General features: G+C 41.3%; 4 protein-coding genes across 8 annotated transcripts; 1 reads left to right on the top strand and 3 right to left on the bottom strand.

Annotated features, from left to right (window-relative positions):
• Positions 1 to 637: 637 nt before the first annotated feature.
• LOC104453861 (WPP domain-interacting tail-anchored protein 2) lies at positions 638 to 6,610 on the bottom strand. Of its 4 annotated transcripts, XM_010068490.3 has the most exons (6): positions 6,367 to 6,610; positions 5,584 to 5,900; positions 3,610 to 4,143; positions 2,384 to 3,513; positions 1,848 to 2,040; positions 638 to 1,036 (listed from the first exon to the last, which is right to left on the bottom strand). In XM_010068490.3, exons 3-5 carry the CDS (start codon positions 4,112 to 4,114, stop codon positions 1,921 to 1,923), a joined length of 1,755 nt encoding a protein of 584 aa, XP_010066792.2. In that variant the 5' UTR covers positions 4,115 to 4,143; positions 5,584 to 5,900; positions 6,367 to 6,610; the 3' UTR covers positions 638 to 1,036; positions 1,848 to 1,920. The 4 variants fall into 4 exon arrangements, with proteins under 4 accessions (XP_010066792.2, XP_010066794.2, XP_010066791.2 ...); XM_010068492.3 differs by lacking the exon at positions 5,584 to 5,900 and having other exon boundaries at positions 638 to 1,076; XM_010068489.3 differs by lacking the exon at positions 5,584 to 5,900 and having other exon boundaries at positions 6,367 to 6,609.
• Positions 6,611 to 8,327: 1,717 nt separating this feature from the next.
• On the bottom strand, positions 8,328 to 11,537 carry LOC104453862. Its single transcript, XM_018859877.2, has 7 exons — positions 11,311 to 11,537; positions 11,148 to 11,190; positions 10,427 to 10,594; positions 9,573 to 10,201; positions 9,072 to 9,180; positions 8,661 to 8,981; positions 8,328 to 8,555 (listed from the first exon to the last, which is right to left on the bottom strand). Exons 3-7 carry the CDS (start codon positions 10,577 to 10,579, stop codon positions 8,511 to 8,513), a joined length of 1,257 nt encoding a protein of 418 aa, XP_018715422.2. The 5' UTR covers positions 10,580 to 10,594; positions 11,148 to 11,190; positions 11,311 to 11,537; the 3' UTR covers positions 8,328 to 8,510.
• On the bottom strand, positions 11,350 to 15,766 carry LOC104453863 (putative U-box domain-containing protein 42). Of its 2 annotated transcripts, XM_010068496.3 has the most exons (5): positions 15,550 to 15,766; positions 14,013 to 15,173; positions 13,308 to 13,614; positions 12,313 to 13,150; positions 12,030 to 12,193 (listed from the first exon to the last, which is right to left on the bottom strand). In XM_010068496.3, exons 1-5 carry the CDS (start codon positions 15,553 to 15,555, stop codon positions 12,169 to 12,171), a joined length of 2,337 nt encoding a protein of 778 aa, XP_010066798.2. In that variant the 5' UTR covers positions 15,556 to 15,766; the 3' UTR covers positions 12,030 to 12,168. The 2 variants fall into 2 exon arrangements, with proteins under 2 accessions (XP_010066796.2, XP_010066798.2); XM_010068494.3 differs by having other exon boundaries at positions 11,350 to 13,150; positions 15,550 to 15,763.
• A 4,125-nt stretch (positions 15,767 to 19,891) lies between these two features.
• Positions 19,892 to 21,728, top strand: LOC104455732 (UDP-glycosyltransferase 89A2). The gene is given in 3 exon segments (XM_010070472.3): positions 19,892 to 20,303; positions 20,305 to 20,477; positions 20,480 to 21,728. Coding segments are annotated over 3 exon segments (1,476 nt in total). The 5' UTR covers positions 19,892 to 20,019; the 3' UTR covers positions 21,499 to 21,728.
• Positions 21,729 to 25,668: the final 3,940 nt, after the last annotated feature.

Raw genomic sequence — 25,668 nt, forward strand, 5'->3', positions numbered from 1 at the left:
TCATCATATTTCCGTGTCGTCGTCTTAATTAAGACCACAGATTTGTGCGGCTATGTAATTACCCGATATGGTCGGAGCGATGATTCTCACGTCCCATGGAGGACCAGTCCGTTGCCAACTGAACTTGATTTCTCCGAAGTTATAAAAAGATAACTGATATCTTGATCTTGCAAAAGGCAAAAGGTGTATATTGATGATGTTTAAAAAGGACTAGAAAACTATCCTGCCCAAAGTCAGCTTCTTCTTTGCGATGCCCATTTCTCACCAAATCAAGTCCGCCAACCAATTCGAAATGAGCAAAGACACAGAACATTGGTGATATTGTTGAATGCTTGATTTTTCTAGGGTATCTTCAGGGCTAAGTTCAACTGGAAGAGAATTTGATCCCCTGAATGCCATGATTTACACTTGGTCTGATGATACAAATTGACTGACTAAAGCCAGAGAGCTTCACTTAGACTGGAATTAGAGAAACATAATGACTGACTAAAAGCAGAGAGCTTCAACTGTCTTTGGTTTCAAACAAGAAGAAATCGATAGAACAACCGTTCATATTCACTTATGCCCGCTGATGTGTACGTGTCAACACATCCATTGCAAGGCACGTTATAATATCAAGCAGAGGATATCGCATTTATAAAAGAATTTGTAAGGAACATGACATTGCCACAAAACAATCATATAATTTACATATCAGAATGAATGTGCATACAAACAATGCAAACACAATGACAGAGAGAAGCATATAAGGACTTCACAAGATCAATCACTCTGAGCAGCACATCTGCGCTAAAGATATGCCTTCTTGAATAAATCAATGAACATCATGTAACTGGAAATTAGCTTCTTTTGAACGTGCGCAGAACAAACACCAAACATAATGTGACCAAAAAAAAAAAGAAAAAAAAAATCCATGATAATGTACATCAACCTGGAATGCCTTGCATCTTCATTGTATTTACAGGTGCCTGCCAAGATGGAAAACCAACTTTGCGGGCCACCTCAAGGTGCATCTCTGAATGGATCATCCACCTCACTGAAAATGTAACCAACAAGGTATGAATGACAGCTCACATCTGCCATAAAGAGGGAGAAGGCAGAAAGTATTGTTAATCTTTTAAATTAAGCTCTGTTGGTTTTGCAGAAATAATTTGGAAAATATTTTCCTAATTTTTGTCATTTATATTGCTTATGAAAATGAGATAACGAACAAGAATTATCATGATCTACCAAGTGATATAAACAATAAATATACGGAAAACATTATTGACTTTCGGTGAAACAAAAGAAACCCGACAATTAACACAACTTCTAACCATCATCAGGTTGGGCTCTGGCATTTAGCAGGAAACCATTTTCATAAATACAGTAAACAATCATAACCAACTTCAATTGTTACCAAAGCCCTGATAACAAGACATTTGCAATAAAAATAGACAAAAGAAAAGAAACCTCATGCTCAGGTTTTGATAAATACAATACCCTCTCACCAACCATTTTATACTATAAACCTGTCAAGTGAACAAAGAAAGAGATTGAAGCAAAATTAACAGGAAAGGATGAAAGAAATTTCCACTGATTCCCCTTAGTTTTGTTAATCACTCAAATAATTTATCTGGAAAAGGGAGAAAATTATGATAAGATCATTTCAGTTTGACTTATGCTTACTACTAAATACAGTCGAAAAATTTCATCGTTCAAACATTCAGCATTTGGTCTTGTTAGCGAATGTATCTATTGCCTTCAAGATGTGATCAGAGCCTTGTACTTTCGAGTATGTAATACCTAATCAACGATATGCTAAAAAATAGTCTTCACAATTTGACTAGAAGTATCAGGTACAGTACCTGTCTCGGAAGTTCTATGCAATGGTACCCCTGACTCTGAGATGTATCATCATAAGCACCAGCTTGTGAACCACTATAATGGAGGCTCTCTTTCATTGAAATCCTTATCATGGGATATGGAATTCAGTGACTCTTCCCTCACATTTTTTAACTTCCCAACCAACATTTTGTCATCCTTTGTCAAAAAGTATAGCTGCCAATAACACCAAACAGTGAATTGAGTTGTGATGGTAATTTCATTATCCCGGGCAAATTGCAAACTAGAGTAACTCAACTATATGTATCTTGTTGGCCATTCCTTTCTATGCACAAAAGTGCAAATGGAAGCAATATATCAAAGGAACCTGCTCCTACAGAGATAAACTTACCTGAAGATATACAATGAACTTGAACGTTAAAAGAAAATTTACGAACAAGTGATAATTGATTTTTCATGACATCATTTGAGAATATCCCAGTGTATGGCAGCTTAACCACTACCAACGTGCAACTATGAAAAAAATGAGAGAAAAGGAAGGAAAAAAGAAACCCGATACCTGCTTCTGGATCCGCTCCCTCTCAAAGGCTAGTTGCATGACCGTATCCATCATGATTTTAGATCTTAGATTGACTTCATCAGAAATGGCAACTTTGGAACTATTGGCATCATCCAGTGACATCTCCAAGTCTCTTATCTTAGCCCTCAGTAGGCTGACTTCTTTCTTAAGCTCGAAATTGGCTTCAGATAGTTCAATACATTGCTCTTCCACGCTATCAGTCTTGCTTTCTGCTTTTGACACCTTCGATTTCAAATCTTCAATAAGAGTTTCCATATCCCATATAGCAGAATACAACAAGTTCTGCTGCTCTTGACTTGCTTCTGAGGATGCCCTTGCATGCTGTAATTGCAACTCTAATTCCCTCGACTGCTTTTCAAGTACACTAACCTTCTCGGTCTTACTATTAACGCTACCCTTAAGAAAATTTAACTCCTCCGTGAGTTCCAGGTTTGAGTCGGTTAAATGTGTCACCTTACCTTCCGCAGCATCCACCTTGCTTTCGGCGGCTTCAATACCTTCTTTAAGTGTCTCAACTACATGTTCCATCTCATCGATTTGATTTTGACTTGCTTCCCATGAAGCATTTGCTTCCTTCAGATGGAACCTGGTTTCTTTGAGCTGCTCCTCAAGTACCTTCACTTTATTGCTCAAATTTACAACCTCAGAGCATTTGGCGACATAATCGACATTTACACTTTCAAGCTTTTGCACGATGATATCCTTAGCTTTCAGCTGTTCTGCTAGATCCTCAATTTTAGATAAAAACTGTGCTTCACGTTGTACTGAGCTGTTAAGGTTAAATTGAATGACTTGAGATTTTCCTACCAGCTCCTTGGATATACCCATCAGTATCTCCCAAGCATTTTCTGCTTCTAGAAACCTTCCCCACACAACTTCTGCTGCTTCTTCCATGTGAAGAGCCACCTGTTCTGTATAATGCAGTTTCCATTTCAGATCCTCTTCATTCTGTCTGGATTCCGACAATTTCTTCTCAAGAGCTTGCTCCCTAGCAAGAGATTTCTCTAGCATCCTTGAGACATATCTGGGTAGCTCTTTCGTTTTTGCTCTAAAACTTGAATTGAAGAGTTGATTTTTGTCAGACAGATCCAAACCGTTGTCCTTCTCACCTGCAAAAGTACAGCTTAGGAGTAAGCAGGAATTTATCAAGGAATTTAATGGATCATCAAATTTTTCAACAAAAAAGTAGATGGGTGATCACTTACTTTTGTCAGATTGGACAGCCGCAAAGTCCTTCTGAAGATTGGCTATGTGTCTCTTTACCTCTAAAGCCTGCTCCCGAGATTGCTTCAGAGATTCTCGACACTTATGCAACTTCTCATCCATAACAGTATATACTTCTTGGAAATGTCTGCATGAAGATATTTCATGATGGGCATCATCGATTTCTGCTGGTAAAGTAGCCAAGAAAATGTCCACCTCTCTTACCTCAGAATCTAGAATGCCAATTAATAAATCATATCTCAATGCTTTCTCAAGAAAATCTTCTTTGAAGTAGCCATTACCCACTGCCCTTGGGTCAAGTTCATCATATAATGCAAGTAAATGCATCAGAAGAAAGTGTAAATTGAGTAATTTCTCTGACGAATAGGCCAAGTCCATGTCAACTTTTGTCAAAACTTTGATAGCATTTTCTAGCTCTCGACCACCCCCCGGTATAGAAATTGTATCTAGATTCAAACTAAAGTCACTAACTGCCAGGTCATCCATACCGGCAGCTTAATCGAAAGTTCAGCAATCTGCGCAAGCAAAGGGAGAAAATGAGATCTCTTAACTCATATATTATTCGTTTGCTTCAGTCGTCTCTTTGATGAGTATACTCTACAAAGCAATAAAGGATCAGAGACCAAAATAAATCAAGCATGGAATGCAGCAACCTTAAAAAGCAAACCTAATACTCTTCAGCTACACTTGCTAGTGTTGAGAAAACCATTATCAATATGTCATATGAGACTGAACGGCGGAGAAATTATGACCAGAGACAGATGGCAAATTGACCTCAAAAGACCAGTTATCACCTAGGCTATCCATTTATTGCTGAATAAATACCGCTGCTCAATGCTGGTAATCAGAATTTAATTAGATTTTCATATTATGAGGAGCATGCAAAGAGCACTTATCCTTACCCAACAGAGAGAGAATGAAGATAAATATTCCACCGTCTCCCTATACCTTTCAGTCAGCACCCATGATTGTAGTGAACAATACTAAAAGTTTAGTCTTGAACTATCTCTCCAATGAAAGAGATACATGAATGGGGATCAAGATGTTCTAGCTCTCATATGGCTGAATAAAAAAGTTTGGAAGGCTGTCTGGGACATTGATTGTCCACCTAAAATGAGATTTTTTGTGGGGAAGCTTTGTGTTACAGCCGTGGCATCTGGCAGCAACCTTTTCAAAAGAAGAATTAGTTCTTCCAGTGCTTGTCAGAGGTGAGGATACACTCCTGAAATTATGATGTTACTTTGTGACTGGGTGCAATATGTTTAATTTGGTTGCTTAGCTCTGACAATAGAAAGGGAGGAAATCTCAACTGTCGATAAATGGCTGCCTGAGATTACAGATCAAAAGTTTAGAAGAAGTCTATGATAAAAGAATTGATTGCCAAGATAGCTACGGTATGTTGGCTGATATGGAAAGAGAGATGTCATTTAGTGTTTCAAAGGGTAAATCCTAATCCTGAAAGTGTGCTTGGTAAGTTTAATACTACTTGGCACGAGTTTTGCTTGTTGACAAAGGTAGCTTATATACTTCAGAGAGAAAACATGAATGCTGGGGGTAGTAGTAAGCAGAGGCGCACCAGGGAACCTCTTTCAGCAGATACTATTAGATCAATTGTGATTGAGCCTTTTAGAATCCACATACTGATGCAGCAATTGGCATTGTTTTCAAGAGAGCAGGTCCGAATTGGTTGGTGGTCTGGTTTGCTTGTGAAAGCTTCCAGTTTGGAGGTTGATGAGGCTTTACCTGTGCTTGAAGATTTGAGGTTGGCCAAAGATAGTAACTGGAGGAAGTGGTCTGATGCTAAGGCAGTGTCAAAGATATAAGAAGTGCACCAGAGAAGAGGAATTGGGAAACTGCTGATGTGTTGAGAAAGCGGAACAATTTCGAAAATCTTTTGTCAATTGTCATTTTCTTTTCTAAAAAGAAGTGGAAAAGAGTGCAAGTTGGGAAGCTACCGGTGTTTGGAGGATGTGCCCTAGGGATTGGGTGTCTTCACCCCCATTTTCCCTTTTAGATTTGCTTCTATCTGATGCAAGCTAAGCCTCCTCATGGCAGGACTCTGGAAGGCATTTTGATGGGCTGGATGAAAGCTATGATTTTGGGCCAAAAAAAATCTCTCTTTAATGAGTTTCCTACTCCAGTGAATGCAACTCAAGAACTCCAAAGTTCCACCTTCCCATCGCATGGGACATGCTTCAAAACCATCTTCCCATTCACTAAACTCGACACAGGCAAACCTCCATTCTTCAAAGAAAAGACCCCCCACCTCAACCTGAAAAACCGATCACCAGCAAACAATCGTGCACCACTCCCAATATTCATAATTAGAACAGAGCCGTAGAGGAGTGCTACCATGAATTCAATCGGAAAATTTAGCATTGATCTGCTCAATCTAATAGTTGACATTTCTAGAATAAGCCGTCCACAAACTCCGCTACTGGGACGGTGCTGGATAAATCCGACAGCGATAACTCAATCCTCTAACAAACAGCCGTCAACTAAGTTCCCAAGTCTTAGGTGTCTCCATAGTTGTCAAATTCAGATCAAGAATCGCGGCAAGAAGCACACTCATTGAAGGAAAACGCAAGAACCGGCCCAAAAACAGCTCTGTCAACTCACTAAGCAAGGACACCGGAGCTCATCCGGCCACTACCCACCAACCCACGAGTAGCATTTTCGCAGCCAAGACTCCATAATCAAGCAAAAATCAGAATCCAGCGCAGAGGCATGATAATTACCTGGCCGCGAGAGAATCCCAGAAGGGTCTACGGGAGAGGATCAGCAAGAAACGAAATTGGTCGGCCAAGATTGGCCAGATGGACCGTGTGAATCTGGGGAATTGGAGGAGTTCCAGATGACCCAGAAAGCGAGGAGAGAAGGTAAGCTGGTGAAAAGTCAACAAAGGGAAGCCATGGCAAATGTTAAAGAACGGGTTGTGGTGCGCGTTGGGCCAGACCGCGCTCCCATGTTCCAATCATTGTACTTTCGTTCCGGGTGAGACCAAAAAGTAACGTTTGACAGATGACGCGACGCGACACCCATGTAGCCCGAAGCTCAAGAATGACATCAAGATGGAAACTCTATCGAGAATCGTAATTACTTTTCGCTGACAAAAATGTAAACTTGAGTTATTATCGAGATTCATGCCTCTCCAGCTGTTGTCCTGATCTTGAATGTTGGAATTAGAAATTGTAGATGAGCAGTGACTCTGCATCAGAAGAATAATGCCTAAAGTTCACGTCTTTTTATGTTAAAAAGCTGTTTCTCGAGATCCCGGAAACGAAAAGATCATTATAAGAATTCGTTTTTTTTACGCGGGCACTACAGAATTTTATAAGCCCTTAAGTATCATGTCAAAAAGGGAAAAGTGTGATCAAATTTATATTTTTCAAGGATTTGATCATCATAGTATCATTAGGCAACCCGATCCTGATGCTATTATCCGATCAGGTCAAAGTATAGATTCTAAAGAAATTAACATATTTGGGCCTATCAAGAAACACAAGTTCATTAGAATGTTTAATATATTATATCGATGATTGGGTTTTGCTACTTACAAGCATTTAATGTAAGTACACTAATTAATTTTCTTTTTAGCTGGATTATTATGTAAAAGTGAAAGTTATTTTAGTTTCTATCTTTTTGGGTCTAATTTTCCTCCTTGTATGCAGCGTTATGTCCTTAACATTGAAGCGATTGTTGTTCAAATAAAATGTATCCACAATCTTGTAGGAGCTTTTTTGTTGAACTTAATTTAATTACCTAAGTCCATTGATATTTGCAAAACCTCTACTATACTTGACTCTAGTGTTTTGATATGGTTGGTTTGAAAATCATTAGCAAACCCAATTGGCGGCCTTAGTAGATATGGCAATGCTTTTAAAGCTCCCTATATTTCAAGAAAAATAAATGATTTGGACAATACTTTCTTAAAAATGACTATATATATATCGCTTGAGATAAACAAACAATAAAAAAATGTTTTCATTATCAACAGCAATTTATCTAAATATTTTCATAAACAATGTTCATTAATTCATTTTCATAAGTAATCATTTTTAAGAAAATATATATATCAAATCATTCATTTTCTGTGTAACAAACCAAGCTTCAATCACTAAAAATGCTCCCTTCGATTATTTCGAACAAACAAGAGATAGTGCTTTCTGACCATGGATATATATAGGTGGCATTATTTAGAATCAAATGGATAAATGACCATGGGTTTCGCAAACTGACCATTTCAAACTACATCTTTATTGGTGGTTTCTTGTAAATCTTTTATGGCGACCTACCTTGACCAGTAAACCATTTCGTGTGAATGATCCGAGAGCATGTTGTGGTCTCTCTCTCTCTCCTAGCAGAAGATGGAGCAGAGCTTTCAAGGAGATCACACAAGAAACTGAAGACCTAAACCTTAAATTTTTGGTGACATTTTCCCTTTCGTGTAGCTATTGTAATTGTCAATTGTGACATCTCCAATTTGCGCAGAGAGGATAATGATATTGTCGAAAGAAGAGAGCTATTTTACTCATCAAGATTTGGTGCAACGGCCTTTGAACTCTAAAGCGTAGAATCATCCTGTCCTACGTGACTTGAATGTCGCAAATTAGTTTATTAAACATCACTATTTTGGTAGTTGAGTTTGATGATTAGAAAAAGCAATCGAAACTGAGTGCAGCATTAGTAAGGCAAGAACTCTCCAAATGCCAGTCATTTCATTCAGGCAAAAACTGCAACTTCAAACCTCATTGATAAATAAACTAATGAAACCAATGAATGTTCACAGCTTAGTCTATGCTGATCCTCACAACAAAACTGTCTCTTTCGTTTGCAGAATTCACAGCGACATAAGACCAGAACTCGTTACAAAAGACGAACTTCATTCATATTCATGTGATGGCTCCCCTTGATTTAGATAATGATTCTGCAGTCAAAAGAGATGCACAATCAGTAAAAGAAACGTAACTTGCATCGAAGAAGTGTCAGATTGACTGCGTTATGAACCAGAGAAAAATCTGCGTATATTCACCTGCAATTGACTACAGATCTCGACAACTTCAGCTAGAGGAGCCCAATCACCAAAGTTCCTCTCAATGAACTGATAAGCAATCCCACTCTTGCCACTCCCAACTATAAAGAGCCCGCCTTTTATCTCACCTTCTCCTTTGAAATTCTGCTTGACCCCAATTGCTTTTGCGCGCTTGTAATTAGCTATTGCTATCGGATTGAGAAGGAACCCCGACAAGAATTTGTCCTTGAGCAGCTTCCCGCCGCCAAGCGCTTTGAAAAACTCCATCCCAGGATCGTAGAGCACCGCGCCGCCCCAGTACCGGGGCCAGAAATCTTTAACCTTTTGCATTGGAATTTTTGTTTACCAGCGAGAACATAAAATAAGAGGATGGGGAGAAAAAAGAGAATGAGAGGATGATCAGTGAACTACCTCTGATTCTATGTGTTCATGAAGAACTGCAAATAGTTGGACCCCGAGAGCATCAAAGATGGGCTTTTTTGAATAGAGTTGGTAGGCTTCGGCTCTACACATGATGCACCTGTTTTGCCATTCATAGAATGTGAAGCAGAAAGCAGTATCAGAACATATATGTTTTACAATTTGGGATATCGATGATGACAATCGCAAAACTTGCTCAGCAACCCTTGAATGGAAGAAACAGATAATCCGATGTATCTTTCGCTTAATTCTTTCACCTTTCTGAAATTTCATTCTGTCCAATTATGTGATTGTATAAATTTGTAATCATTACAGCTAAAAGTGGTAGCGATCTGGATGGAATGTGAATTTGGAAAACAAAAACCATAATATAAAGCAACCTTGACGGTGGAAAGAAAGAAGTATTGACTTTTCAAATTGAGGGTCTCTTGTCTATTTATCCCAACTACGATCCGGATGTTTTGCTATGATTTTACAAGACAAGAAACTCACCCTGGCCGTCTCATGCAGAGGAAGATGGCTGGCTTGTCTTGCCAGAGCTCCGAGGCCTTCATCGGAGGTGTTCTAATCTTCACCAGGCGCTCCATCGCTATCTTATGCTCTGGCGCTAATTTCTGGACCGAGATGTTCTCGATGGCAGAGTATGGAGCAATCTGATTGGTTACAGGAGGAGCATTGACGCAGCCACATGCTCGAGGCTCAGCAGGCCCTGCCGCAACAATCCCTCTAAAGACATGCCCGTCCTTGATCCTAAGATCAGACAGTGACTTCTCCAGAGACCTATCATTGCTACCAGTACTTCTCATGGATAACCTTGTCACGCTCATCTTCCTAAAGTTTGCTGACGAAAGACTTTTGTACATGCTATTGGTCCTGGAAGGCTTATCAGCATGAGATCCTCCTTGTGCCGAAACCATGTAGGATTTAGGCAGAGGGTCTGCACAGGCGTTTTTCCTGTCCATAAACCGGGCCACATGGCCTCTCTTCATCCCGAACTGTGAAGAAAGATCGCTGGTGCTCAGGTTCAAAAGCTGAGGCAGGGATCTTCCAGAGGCCTCGAGCCGGTCTCCATACTGCAACAATGCTCGGTCATGCAGGTAGGCTCTCATCTCCAGCGCATCCTAAGAAATAAGTGAAGAAGCCTTTTCAATCGATCAGGTTGGCATGACAATTACAGTCCATAGAAATGGAGATGATACAGTTAATTCATTGGTCGTCTAGATGAAAGAATATGATTGATCTCTTCGCACAGAAAATTTATTTAGACTGGTTGAGGTATCCTGTGATCGTAGGAATCATAAAGGACCATGGATTCTTGATCAGACATCTGAAAAATTACAACCAACCTTTTGCTGTTGTGTCATGGAAACTGCATCCATGTCCTCTGCATTCATGATCTTCAAGGTCGGGACATCATCCCAACCTTCTTCAATCAACCTCGGTAGCAGCTCTTTTAGAGCTCCATGTCCAACAAAATCCTCCATGGAGAAAGATGCCATTTCTTTCTGCTATTTCTGTCCGAAGTCAAGACTTTTGATTCAAATGATATATGTGTTTCTGTCAATGAGCTTTGTTCGAATCGAAGCTTGTGTATTGTGTTGTTGGGCCTAACTTTGCGTGGCAGATGGAAACTTTAAAGGTTAATATATAATTTAATTAATATCCAGCCGGTCACATCTGTGTCAATGACCTACCTATTTGGTCATATTCTCTCTCCTCATTCAAGCTAAAATTCAATAAAAAAATTGACGGGGTTTTGTCTCATATGTCAATGAAGTTCTAAGTACAGGAACCGGATCTTAATTTTCAGATATTATACTGCCATTGATTAACCGGTCCATTAGAACCTGCCCTGTGCAGTTCGGAAAAATGAAAGAGAGAAGGTCAAGGGAAAAGAATTCGATGAACCGATCCATTCAAAATTTTCCTTGGAGGCAGAAAAGTAAAGGGCTGTAATTGGTCCATGCTTAAACATGCTGGAAGATCTTTGATTAGTGAAAACACAGAAATACCAAGAGAACAACATAGTTTGAACCCTTCATTTAGAATTGGTCAAGAGTCACCAACCTGGATTGATTTCTTCTCAAGGAAAATCTGCCGTCATCCGCCTCTACAGAAGATTGCATAAATTCAGAGGCATCACAGCAAGTTGATTTAAGACATCTTCAGTCTAAGGAAATGCTTGTTTATCAAGATAGGCGGTTCTGTTTGGCCACCAAAGGTTACTTACAATGATATTAAAACCATTATACAAGTTCAGGTGGTGACGTACGATCTGAACTCCGGGTTCAATATGAAATTGTCAAATTTACAGTGTCTTTCCCGATCAGTCTTCTCTAAACTATGCAGATATTTCTCCAGGTTGAATTACTCATAGCACAAAGGGAAAAGGTCGCTTCCACACCCGCTAGCTACAAATTTTCGAGGCCTAGAAGCTTGATTGGAGTACATAACCATCTTATCTTAAACAATATATTACATAGAACAAAGGGAAGTAGTGCAATATGGCATCTTATTCAAATGCCTCAAGATCCTCTCCGCCATCTGCTTGGTAGTAACATCTCCGTGATGGAAGGCACTGACCAAGGTCGAGGGAAACAACCTATCCTGAGAGATGTACGAAGCTGAAGTATCACTTCCTTTGCTCAAGAACCTCTCGATAACCCAAAATGACTTCTGCCTCAGTCCTTCATGCCTATGATCCTTGACCACATTCAGCACATGTTGTATGGTATTGGCACCACTTAACATGTCCACACTCTTTTCCACATCGACTTTGTCATCTAACAAGGTACACAAGGCAGATAACGCAGCTTCAACCACCTCAACTTTTTCATGGTCTAAGCATGTTAAGAGCCTCTCCACTGCATTTGCCTCAATAAGGCAGAATGTACTCTGGGAAGAACAAACCCCTTGGTGAACCGGACATATTGACAACTTCTTCCTCTTTGAGAAATTAAAGGAGAGTGACTTCGGCAAGTGAAATAGCTTCCTTGTTTTGGTCTTCTTGATTTCAGGGGGTTTTGATAAATGCGCAGATTCTGCTGACAGATTCTCCAATCCGATAGCCGATAACCTCTGCACTTCATCACTTGATGTTCTCATGAGCAACTCTGTAAAAACACAGGTGAAGTTGTAGTTTCTTGCAAGAGCCAACAGATGAGGTTCATATAATGTTGTGGTGAACCGAACTAGAATGCCTACTAGACCTTCTAAGTACGTGATTGCATACCTACTTGTCCTTGTTCCGCTTACTTGCATTCGATTAATTCTTTGTAGGACATCGGGGATCAAGCCCTTGTTCAAAAGGGCTAGATTGAGTGTCACGTTCTTGTGGGGTAGCTTGGCAAGAAATTTTGCTGAAATCGATTGCTTCTCTGTCACATGATTCTGTTCATTCAGGCTCCGGATCAGGTTCTCAGGCAAACCTCTAGTTTTGCAGAGTCTTTCGGCAAATGTATGGCCCATATATGATGATAGTATTATGAGAAGCTTGATTGCAACGACCACGAGTTCTTCATGCGGGTTATTGATGAGTTCAATCAGAACATAGCTCGCTTCAGTCTCTTTGACAGCAGAAACAATTGTCGCTGTTGATTTAGGAGACTTGGTCATGCACAACAGAATCTTCACAAGGTTGATGTTGAGCTCTTCTGGCGTAGAGTTCTTCATCATGCAGACAATGTTATAGATGATGTAATCCGAAGCCATCGTGTGTCCACGCACGTTCACCTGAAGTTTCTCCAAATCGAGCCCCGAGTCAATTATGTTGGTGATTATCGAGGCTGCTTCCACCCTCGAGTTCATCGTTTCATCAGTAATTTGGCGACTGAACATTTCTTCAACCATGATCTGCAAAATTCCTGCCTCCACGAGCGCTTTGCTATTTGGATGGTAAGAAGAGATCCTAGCTAGAGCCTTAAAAGCTGCCCTCCTAATCAATCCATGTCCGCTCTGCACCATTGAGATAAGTGACGGAGCGGCTCTTACCGCCACATAGTTTTGGCTGTCATAGCCGAGAAAAATTTCCTCAAGATAGCTCGCCATTTCCAGTTTGATTTCTTCACTACCTACATTTCCAAAGACACTGAGATGAAACTTTTGAAGTTTAACAATGCTTAAGGACTCTGTATAACGTACCGTACCAATATGTCGAAACCTCTATGGATATTAAGTACTAGTGAGTGGTTAGTTAAAAGTTCCTATATTGTGGTCTGAGTGATGTACCTTGGATTAGATGTTCTAGAAGAGGTTCCACGTAACCGTTTTCGGCCATGATCTTTATATTACTTGGATGGCTCTCCAGATTCCTTAAGATTTCGCTGGCTTTCTCAGAACCGAAAGCATCAAGCGAGTTGTACCTGTTTGTGATCAGGATCAAAATGGCGCCAGTAACAGACCCGATGCTCTCACATAGAGACTGAGATTCGGAAAGCTCCAGCAGAAATTGCAATGTCGAATGTCTCGTGGGCTGGTGACTGCTAGAAAGCAACTTGATCAGAGCCGCCGTATCTACTGCTCTGGCGATCATTTCCTGTGTTTATAACACCGATAATGACAATTCGCCCAGAAATGTCGTAGGCAATAACCTCTTGGAAAGAGTAGTTTGTGCTTATGATGCGCCAGAAAAATGATTACTCGAAAACAATTAATTGCTCTCTTCACTAAAGCTACAAAATGATCTTCTTTCACCCAAACCTACACTCCACTTTTAATGTATGGTTGTTGGTCTATGTTCATCGCTCTTTAAAAGGCATTAGATGTTCTTATTTTCCTGTCTAGACTAGCTTCTCCTTCCATACCAATTCAAATTAGTACATAGTTCATCAAGTTTAAATAAATGAATGTCGCGTATCACTTCATCATCACTCTATATCCTTCCTATCTCCAACTCTATTTGTATCAGAAAGACTGATTAAGAAAAGGTCAAACCTTGTTATCTTCATCTTCCTCGGCCAACTGTCTCAGTATGTCCAACGCCATACATCTCGCATTTCTATCCTTGTACTCCACGAACTTGACCAGCAAAGGGATCATTCCGATATTACGAACTTGAATCATGTTATAGCCTCTCTGTCGGCAGATGCTTTGGACATCTTTTAAAGCTTCGATAACCATTGCTGGTGAACTCGCTAAAGTGAGCGCAGCGCGTGCCGCTTTGATTCTTGCCGCTTCATTCCTCTCCTTCCACTCTTCTATCGTGGTCTTCAACGCTAAATTAGTGCTTAGAACTCGAGAAATCAGCTTTTTACCTGTCACTGGACAACCTATTTGTTCCGAGTTTTCGTGCTTCTTAAGCCACTCGTCAATTGCTTCTCTTTCATAGGTCACTCCGCTTTCTATGGTTACTGGGTCTTCCATGAACTTCTTTGTCAGTGGACAGAAGAAGGTCCCATACATTGGCTCGATAATCTCAGCAACTTGGCTCGATGTTATCGATGCCCTACTCGTGCTTCTCTGCTTATTGTGGCTGCCACTCATGCTCGTGCTCGTGCTATGAAGGAACTCGACGAATTGCGATGTATCCCAGGACCGCGAATTATCCACCAAAGCTGCGGTGTCGATAGAATAAAAATCTGTTTCGTACGGTACTTGTTCGCTCTGCTTTTCCATAGTTGCAACCTCTTTAGGATGTTGGACTTCCGATTCATCGCCTACCTCAAATTGAGCTTTCTTCATTTCCAGCGACAGCGACTTCACGGCCTGCGCTGCAAAATTTTGGTCCCCATATGTTGAAGCAGGTATCATCCTCAAGTCCTCCCCAATATGATTTATAATGCTCTCTAACTGAACTATGACACTTCTCAGCTCATGATCTTTGATCGGATTTGTGTCCCTTTGGCACTTGCTGACCACATCCTTGGCGAAATCGATCTTCTTCGAAATGGATTGTACAATCTCTAGCGCATTAGGTGGAGTATGTTTACTCGTCTGCAACTCCATGACGGCGAAAGTAGCTCGGTATATATAGCACGCGATTGCGGCGAAGCTCTCTCGTTCAAACTCAATGCATAGTAAAGACTCTGAGACCTCAGAAGTAGATTGAAGTAATGACTTGGCAAGATCTGTCGCTAGAGAACAATCTGTTTTCAACTGCAAGAGGAGTAGAATAGTTGCAATTGTTTCCAAGATCTGAAAAACACTGATGATATATACTAACAACATCATGCTAAAGTCTTCTTTCTACAGCATAAAAGCTTAGGCCTTGGCGACTTCACTATTATCAGCAGCTGAACATGAACTAAACCTTCAAGCTATTGCCATGAACGAAATCGAACTTTTTTCCATTAGGCGGCTCAAACAATTCTCAGAAAAAAAATAAAAAGACTTTGCCCGAATTTTCCTTTCACAAAGAAAAGCAAAATCCAAGCATCAGAACATCTTTGCCAGACTATCTGTATTTCATATCCCAACGATTATATGGGACGAAGGACGAAAGCAGATACGGAAGGAGGTATAGTTTTCGTACCGACATCAAATTAGTCTCGCGCTGTTCAATGGCTTCCGAGTGTTAGATCCACCCTTGGAGATGAAGGTCTGCAACTTCAATTCATGAGTCAAAAGTCGAATTCTGCACGATGAAGGAGGTTGCTTCTTATAGAACGGCTAGTGCTGTAAGTGAAGATTCAGTCGCAAAGAGCTTAGGATTTTAGTATTCCCTATGGGTTGTTGTTTAGCTGCTGCTGACTAAAACGTGGAACTGGTCATACCATTCTCGATCAATCATGTAAGCTAAACATAATTAAAACTTGCGGTAAACCTCATCTGCAATTTTTTAATGATATACCATCGCTGTCTCGAGACATAGAGGGAAATGAAAATTCATGTCCTAGGATTGGTGTGGCCTCAACCTAAATTTCATTTCTTTCCGGTGAACTTTCCCGAGATAAGTTGTCCATTCCTAAAGATAAACAAACCCTTTTCTAGTGTCTTGAATTCACCGACCCGCAGCTTATCTAGTTCGATGCTGCTATCGTGTTTGACATCACACAACTGATCAAAGATGCACGATGATGGTAAATGAAAACTTCTTGGAGACATTATAATGTAGATGAATATCGATAGAAGAGTTCATAGTCAAGAATCGGTCTAGACATCGATAGACCTCCTCCTGGTTTTTCTACGACACCCCAACAGACACCGATGATTTGGTAAGAGGACATTAACTACTGGGTTGACTTGGATCGGGTACCATCTACGCCGCGGACAATGCAAATTACGAACATGATGTCAGAATTGGTGGCAACCCAGATTGCAAGAGGTGGTCTAAAACGGGGAAATAGAATTTATATTAAGACGGACTTCTAATTCGAATTATAAAGGGCGAATACAATGAACAAATCCAATAGTTGGTTGGTATTTTCAAGACTTTGTCGTGAACTGGAGCTGGACGATCCAGACTAGATCTCCATGTGTGCCTTGGCATCAGACAGGACGAAAGTGATGGTTGTTGGAAGGAAATAAATCGACCGACGCAAGACAGGTACGAAAAGTAAGAGTGGAACTTGAACGAGTGGACGACACAATCCTGCCAAGCCATTTAACGTTAGCCCGTCAACCTTCCTTATCCGTCCCAAAAGCAAATCTACAAGACCAAGAAGAGTACACGCGAGCTCAAGAAACACTCGGTAGCTTAGGCAAACGCTTCAAGCTCAATCGACGGCCGTCATCAAGGTCACACGAACCCAATCAAGGGCTGAAAAGGTTGGGCGACCCCAAGCAAGACAACACTAGAGTTGCGTAACCCAGGCTACGTGCCGCCAAAGTAGAGCAACCCTAGGCAACACTGCCTAGATTTGACTCTTTGATAGTGCGACCACCCTAAGCAAGGGCCATCGAGGTTATACAACCTAACTGCGTTTGGCAGTCGGGATAAAATTCGGGATAGAATATAATTTATCCTATCCTACGTTTGGTGCTCACTCGAGATAAGATAAAGTCGGATATAAGAGGAATATAAACGGGATAAAATTATCCCATGGGGAGGTGAGATAAAGGTGAATAGGATTTCTAACGTCCATAATAGGAAAGTTAGTTTTCTTGAATAGCAAATTTATTAAATTAACAAAAATGAAATTATATTTAATATAAATAATATTTGAATTCTAATTTAAGAAAATAAAAATAAAAAATAAAAATATATTTTTAATTACTCTTATTTTAATTCTATTTTATAATAAACATTCAATCTATAAATTAAATACTTATATTTATTATATATTTTAGGTATTTTTGTATTTTAAATATGTTAGTACAGTTTACTATTTGATAAATTTTTATTAAAGAATGATGAAAGGGAAAAAAAGAAATAATAATGAAAATAATATAAAAAATAGGAAAAATAAATAAATTAAGGAATAGTGTTACGAGATATTTTTATCATCTTCATTTATGAACATTTAGGTTCATTTATAATAATATACCGTTTATATAAAAAATAAAAATGTACATGATGTGAACATATCCGACTTTAATATCTTGTGATTCACCAAACCTTTGGACGGGATATAAAAAATCTTAGGATTTCATATCTATCCTATCCAATCTATCCCGATTAGAAATCTGGACGACCAAACGTAGCCTAATTGAATGCCACTAATGTCACATGACCCCAATAGAGTCAACGTTGAGATTACAGGAACTTAGACCCAAATCTAACCCTTCAAGAGTTGGCATGACCTTATGCAAGGGCCCCAGGTGAATCTAAGCCAGTGTTGCATGACCCCACTCTGATGCTCCTCCAACTCTTGTGATCAACTGCCATATATACAACCTAACCGAGCGCCACTAATGTCGCATGACCCCAATAGAGTCAATGCTGAGATTACAGGAACTCAAACCCAAATCTAACCCTTCGAGAGTTAGCATGACCTTATGAAGGGCCACGAGATCACGCGACCCCAAGTGAATCTAAGCTAGTGTCGCATGACCCCCCTCTGATGCTCCTCCAACTCTTGTGATCAACTATGGAATGCAAAAAAATTAATGAGGGTAAGTTGGGAAGAAAACAAGGTCATTAAATCCATGAATAGCATTTTTTTTTTTGTCGGTCATACTATATTCTACTCTATACACGTTCTCGACTTTGCCTTCTTTGCAGGCGTGGGAGTCGAAACCCACTCCTGAAACTTACGCATCCCCACCCTATCCCTCCCTAAAAATGTGGAGATTTGAACCCCTCACCTCCCCCTTCCATGTTGGAAGGGTGGACACTGAGGCGAATCTTAGTGATTTGAATAATATTTTAAAAATGCTAAAATGTGAAAAATTGGGAGTTGCACGAGGTTAAGAGAGGCCAAATTTTATTTGAAGGCCTTTAGAATTGTGTTAAATAGATATCCTAACTTTTGGCACAATGTCTTTGAAGGCCCACAATCCTTTTAAAAAATTGAACCGAAGGCATCTGTGCATCACTAAAGTATTGCTTGGGCCCACGCCATGTGGGTGGTGGGCCACTTCATCAATTCACTTGTCAACCAAACTCTTTTGAAATTCGTCACAAAACTTGTAGAAATTTAATCATCAAATAGTTTACAACATCTCAGTTCAAGGTATCTCGTATTATCCACAAGTCAAACGTGGTCATATGCATGTCCTCACCCACTTATCTTCAATTAGAAAACGGCCTAGAGTGTCCTATTTTTCTTAAATAAAACCTTATTTTAAATAAGTATCTAAAATGCATTTATTTTTTCAAAGTCTCAAGTATATCTTGTTTCAAATAAGAGTCTGAGGTGACTATGTCAATTTTAAAGAAATGCTTGACTTTCCAACTAATTAAGAACATTTTCATCATTTACCTTCTTTTTCTAATCTTTTTTCTTTCTTCTCGGTGGCTAGTCTCTAGCCATGGCGGCCACCTGTGTTGCCCGGAGAGGGCTAAGTAAGGGTCGCCCTCGCCTGATTTGGCGAGAGCCACCCCCATCGACCAGAGAAGAGGCAACCCTCACCTTAGTGAGGCCACCCTCACCAGTAGTTAATGAGGGCTTGCAGCCCTTTGTCCAGTGACCAACGAGGATTCAACCCGGATCAATCCTAACTACATATTTAATATGTTATTTATAATTTTAAATATATAGATAAAACTCTAAAACAAACGGCATTAACAATATTAAATAGATCCTTAGTAAGGAGTTCAAAGAATTTTATACTGTTCTTTAATAACTTAGATATTTAATTTTTATACAACATCAATAGTGATAATTTATAAATAAGGAAATATTTTTGCAAGAAATTATCACGGCGTCCAAAAGGGAATAAACAGATCCCCATGGCATCCTTTTATAGTACTCGTTTTCTTTTGTCTTATTTGTCCTCTTAATCTTCAATTTGCCAAAATCAAAAGAAACAATAAAGAAACAATTTCTCTGCTCGCCACTCAACACTCGCCTCACTCTCTTTTGGTCACTCATGCCGCTCACCACCTGATGCTCACCCTACTTGTTGCTCACTACTCGCCCCGCTCGTCGCTCACCCCACTCAACGCTCGCCACCTCACTCGTCACCATCGCCTCACTCGTCACCGAATGCATTAAGTCTGTTCAGTCCCCGGTCACCTTTTTAGGGAGTAAAAAAAATAAAATAGAAAAATTATTGGTTAGTCCTAAGTTGACTCTGGATCTTAAAACCAAACCAAATCCATTGGATCGGTCTAGTTCTCGATCACAAGCTTAATAAGGTCGGTATTCGATTCCAAAAATTGAAAACCAACACTATATAGGTTGGGCAGGTCCTAATCTTAGGATTAGGGGGTGAATGCTCAAACATAACCAACAAACAATAGGAGAGAGGCATTAGCCGTCCTACTCCCATTCAGAATAAGCAAACGTTCCTCCCCTCGATTGATAGTCTTTACCGACTTGCCGCATCGCCAACCTCAGAAAAATCACTACCCAAACCCTACCCCTCCCTCTCTCCCGGCCTGTTAAAGCTCCCTCCCATGCATCAGAACATCCAACAGAGAAATCAAAAATTAGCATTCCCTCTCTTTTCTTCTTCTTCAATCTCCATGGAGTCTCCACATCCGCACGTACTGCTATTCCCCTACCCAGCGCAGGGCCACATGCTCCCGCTCCAGGACCTCGCCCACCAGCTCTCCCTCCGCGGACTCGCCCTCACCATACTAGTCACTCCCAAGAACCTCCCCATCCTCGCCTCTCTCCTGTCCGCCCACCCTTCCATCCAGACCCTCGTCCTCCCCCTCCCTCCCCACCCCAAACTCCCCGGGCGTCGAGAACGTCCGCGACATCGGCAACGCCGGCAACGTCCACGTCATCTCCGCCCTCTCCGCCCTCCGCCTCCCCATCTCCCGGTGGTTCGCCTCCCACCCCAACCCCCCCGTTGCCATCCTCTCCGACTTCTTACTCGGCTGGACCCTCGACTTGGCCGACGAGCTCGGCGTCCCCGGATCGCTTTCTTCTCCTCCGGTGCCTTCTTGACGTCGGTCACCGGCTTCTGCTGGCGGAACATGGAGAGCGTGAGGGGGGCCAGCGCCGACACTGTGGAGCTCTCCAATCTGCCCGGAGCACCGTCGTTCCGGAAGGAGCACCTGCCGGGACTGTTCCGCTCCTACCAGGAGTCCGACCCGGATTGGCAGATTGTGAAGAGAGGCTTATTAGGGAATATGGCCTCCTGGGCTTGCGTTTTCAATACGTTCGATCACTTGGAAGGCCGGTATTTGGAGCACCTGAGGCAGAAAATGGGCCATGGGCGTGTTTACGGGGTTGGCCCACTTAATCTGATTGGGCTTGACGATGTCTGGGGCTCGGGAGTCCCGGGCGCGGAAGCAGGCGGCGACGTGCTGGGCTGGCTCGACGGGTGCCCTGATGGGTCGGTCCTCTACGTGTGCTTTGGTAGCCAGAAGCTGATGGCCCAGGAGCAGATGGACGCCCTGGCGTCCGGGCTCGAGAGGAGTGGGGCCCGGTTCGTGTGGGTCGTCAGGACCACCATGGCCCAACAGGCAGAGGAAGGATACAGGGCGGTCCCGGATGGCTTCGAGGCCCGGGTAGCGGGTAGGGGGAGGGTCGTGACGGGGTGGGCCCCGCAGGTGCAGATACTTGGCCACCGGGCCGTGGGCGGGTTCCTGAGCCACTGCGGGTGGAACTCAGTCCAGGAGGCGGTGGTGGCGGGGAAGGTGGTGCTGGCATGGCCAATGGAGGCGGACCAGTTTGTGAATGCACGGCTGCTGGTGGAAGACATGGGCGTGGCGGTGAGGGCGTGCGACGGGGCGGTCACAGTGCCAGACCCGGTCAAGCTGAGCCGGGTGATTGCACGGACAATGAGGGAGGACTTGCCGGAGCGGGCGAGGGTGCAGGAGCTGAGGAGGAAGGCGTTTGATGCGGTGGAGCCCGGTGGTGGGAGCTCTTGGACAGGCCTGGACGAATTTGTGAAGGCGTTGGGCCAATTGCCAAAGCAATGAGTGTAATCATACCATTGGCCTTTCGTTGTGATGAACGGGAAAGATGAAAGATGACCCAATCATAGAATAAAGTATTCTAGAATTAGCACTTAGAATATTACAATAGTGTAAGTCCACGTGTCTGGACTTCCGGTGGACCGATTAGAATCCAACTTTGCAATCAAATTGAAGTCGATTCAGCCACATTTATTTCAGGACTAGTCTCAAAATTCCAAACTATATAAAAGATCTTATAGTCTGATTCCGGTTGATCATGATCTTTATATCACTCGGACGGCTCTCCAGATTATTTTGAGCGAGTTGTACTTGTTCGTGATCATAATCAAAATGGCACCAATGCCAAACCCTATGCTCTCACATAGGGACTGATTCAGAAAAGCTCTGGTAGAAATTTCGATATCGAATGTCTAATGAGTCGATGACTACCCGAAAGCAACTTGATCAGAGCCGATGTAACTATTGCTCCAATGATCAATTCCTAAGTATACGAAACCAATGGTGAATATTCACCTAAGAATGTCATTGACCATAACCTCTTGGAGAGTGAGAACATCTTGACACAAAACTTCAAAATTGGACGCAGCAGTAGTTAGTGCTGATGTTTGATGATGCGCCAAAAAAGTGATAGGTTTAAAAAAAACGTCAATTGTTTTGATTTGCTCCAATTATGAAATATCTTTCATCTTTCGCTCGAAACTACACTCTACGTACGATGTGATGTAGTTGGTCTATGTTCATTGCTTTTGAAGAGGTTTTAGATGTTCTTATGTTCCTGTCTAGAAGGTTTTGTGCATTCGCTCAACCTAAATGTGAAGCTGTAGTTTCTCATTTATATTAGATAGATTTTTAATTTATACTGTGTACTTAATACAAATCACGTAATGGATACAACTAACTCTCCTTCAACCCGGAACACCTAAAACTGTTAGATTATAAAAAGTTTGACACGTAAATTCATGAGCAGAACTTTTGCTTTTGGAAAAGCATGAACAAACATGTCCTAAATCTTGTGATTTGGTTGAGCGTGTGTATCCTTCTTCTCTTTAAGACGTCATTTTTTCAGTCATGAACTTCTGGATCTCATTTTCACAATCATCTTATTTCCACACTATTAAGTCTTGAATGAGAGCCCCACATTAGGCCCAGGCAAATGCCGTCTACGTTAGCCAAAGGCCTAGACTAAAATGGTTCATGAAACTAACATGTTGTGCGGGTATCTAAGGATGCGTTTAGTAACATTTTTGTTCAAAGATTGTTCCAAGGAACAGAAATAAAAAAAAAACTATTTATATTCCGGGAAACAATTTTTTAACAAAAAAACGTATTTGGTAACTGCACAAAATTTATGTTCCTGGAATATAAAAAAAAACATAAACACATTTGATAAACTTGTATAATTTTTTTGTTTATTTTAAATTTTTTAATAGTTTTATTTTATGTTTTCTTTTTTATTTTTCCTTTTTTTTCTTTTTTCTTCCTTTTGGCCGATCACCGGTCTCGGCCATGGCCGGCGATAGGCCAACGAGGGCCGATGACGCTCCGGCAAGGACGTTGGCCCTCGGCGACGATCGCCCCATGGCGAGACCGCCAAAGAAAAAAGAATAAAAAATAAGAAAATAAAAAGAATGAAAAATATGAGAAAAAAATTTGTTTCTTAGAAGTGTTCCAGGAACAAGAAACAATTTTTTCTTCTTTCTTGTTTCTCTTCCAAATTTGTTCCTTGGAATAGAAACAAGTCCCGGAAACAAAAACGTAAATAAACGCATTTATATTCTTTTTTTTGTTCTCTAGAACAAAAAATCAAAAATTGTGTTCATGACCAGAAAAAAAAAAAAAACAAACAAACAAACAAACACACCTAAATAACTTGCTTTCTCGTTTATGAGCTTTAGTAAAGGAGAACAATGTTTTTCGGTAGTGGATCACAACTCAACAAAAGGCCGTCAAATCCTTGTCGATCCAACCCCGAACCACACCCGAGGAGAAAATATTGGGTACCCTAAAGGAACCACGTCATCGGTGCTCTAAACGAGTCAGGCTTCGACACTTGTCCGCTGGCAGGTCCACATCGGCTCTTTCTTCTCTCCCACGTCGTTCCAGTTTAAACCAACACGAGGGCAACTGCATTTAAGTGAACCATAGTAATCTCAACCCTATGAGGTATCTTGAGCCCTCACACAACCTTGGAAATTCTTGTAATAGTGTTCCCAGGTGGTGTTGGCTGACTCAGCAACTCCTTTGCAATCTCCTCAGGAAGATCAAAAACCGCCACTTGAACCTGTGCTAATTCTAGAATACTTTATTCTACGATTGGGTCATCTTTCATCTTTCTTGTTCATCACAACGAAAGGCCAATGGTATGATTACACTCATTGCTTTGGCAATTGGCCCAACGCCTTCACAAATTCGTCCAATGACAGGTTCAAGTGGCGGTTTTTGATCTTCCTGAGGAGATTGCAAAGGAGTTGCTGAGTCAGCCAACACCACCTGGGAACACTATTACAAGAATTTCCAAGGTCGTGTGAGGGCTCAAGATACCACATGGGGTTGAGATTACTATGGTTCACTTAAATGCAGTTGCTTCCATGCTTAGATATTGCCATAGCGTCAGTTTTGGTGCTAATTGCATATTCAGAGCTAATTCACTTTTCTTTTATATTGACAGTTACCTGCTCTGCAAGATGATGGGCCCCCTAGTGATTTCTATGGTAGATTTTCTAGCAGAGACAGGAGTCGTCGACCAAGTCCTAGAGACCGGAGAAGATCGAGATCGTCCCAAAGTTGGGGCAGTGATCGTGATGCTGATGATGATGATGTTGGTCTATTTAGACGTGGTGGCCGAGGTTCCAGAATTGAAAATAGCTGGAGTCGCCCCTCAAGAAACAATGATAATGATTGGCTTATAGGTGGTAGGCGATCCAGTAGGCCATCTTCGAGGGACAGGTATATCTTTCTGCCTATGCAAATCTTGCGAGTATTCCCTGAGCAATTTTGTCCGCTCTTGGTACATATGGAATTGATGTAGCATTGAAGACTGGTGTTGGAGATTTGATACATTATCCTCCATCGTTTAGCAAATATATTCATTTTCAATCACCAATAACATACTTGACATGGCCATGTAAATCTCACTGATATGGCATTGCGTCATGACAGGAGCTTCGGAGGATCGTGCTTTGTATATGGGCGTGCGGGGCACAGGGCATCTGAATGTCCTAGTAAGAAAGACTACTGATTGTATTTATTTAAATGTGTTGCTTTTCATACACTAAGCAAAAAGTGGAGGGTCCTACTCTGCCGCCGCCGCCGCCACCGCCACCGCCACCGCTTTGTGCTCTACCTGCTTGTTTATAACAGGTTGGTCAGTGTCTTTGTGCTGGAGAGACAATGAAAAGAGTTACAGTGATCAACCCCGATTTAGCCCCGGAACTTCGGTATGCTTGGCATGGACCTCAAGTCAATCCTGCTGACACCCATACCAAATCGTTGATACTTAGCATCTTTTTATAGTTTCCCTTTGGCTAGAGAAAGAACTCTTCTTTATATGAGTTATCATGTCAATGTAAAGGTGTGTCGAGATCAATTCTTGTGAAACCTTATCAGATCTTTTTGGAATGGGATGTATCCTCCAATTTAGTTGCGAACAGTTGCTTTCATGGACTCGTGTCACCTGGCAATCTTACCATAGGCTTATGATGAAGATGAAACTAGTTTATAAGCTCACCATGCACGGGACGGGAACATCGGAAATTATCTTATGGTGTCTTCCAATTTTGCACGTTTTAGTGATAATTTGAGTGATTGTTGTATGTGCTTATTTTTTGCCGATTATGGAAAATTGTGCCTGTTGACAAAAACAATGTCTCTTAGTTCATTTTCGTGGTGCTCACCACCACAGAATCGAATTAGGAGCTAAATCTTCATTTAGGTCGAGCTCTTATATAAAATAAGTACAAAGAAGACAATTATATTCGAAGATCTGTGAATTGGGTCGATCTTCATCTGAACTGAGAGTAGCAGGTCTAGGAACAGAGTGAATGGTATGCTAAAAACCTGAACTTTAAGGCAAAACAACAAATCTTAGCAGATCACTCGAAGTTCTGATACTAGCAAACTGAATAAACATGACAACCTAGATGCCTAGTAGATTAGGAAGGGAATTGCCCAACA

The sequence above is a fragment of the Eucalyptus grandis genome, chromosome 7, assembly GCF_016545825.1.
Source record: "Eucalyptus grandis isolate ANBG69807.140 chromosome 7, ASM1654582v1, whole genome shotgun sequence".
NCBI lineage: Eukaryota > Viridiplantae > Streptophyta > Magnoliopsida > Myrtales > Myrtaceae > Eucalyptus > Eucalyptus grandis.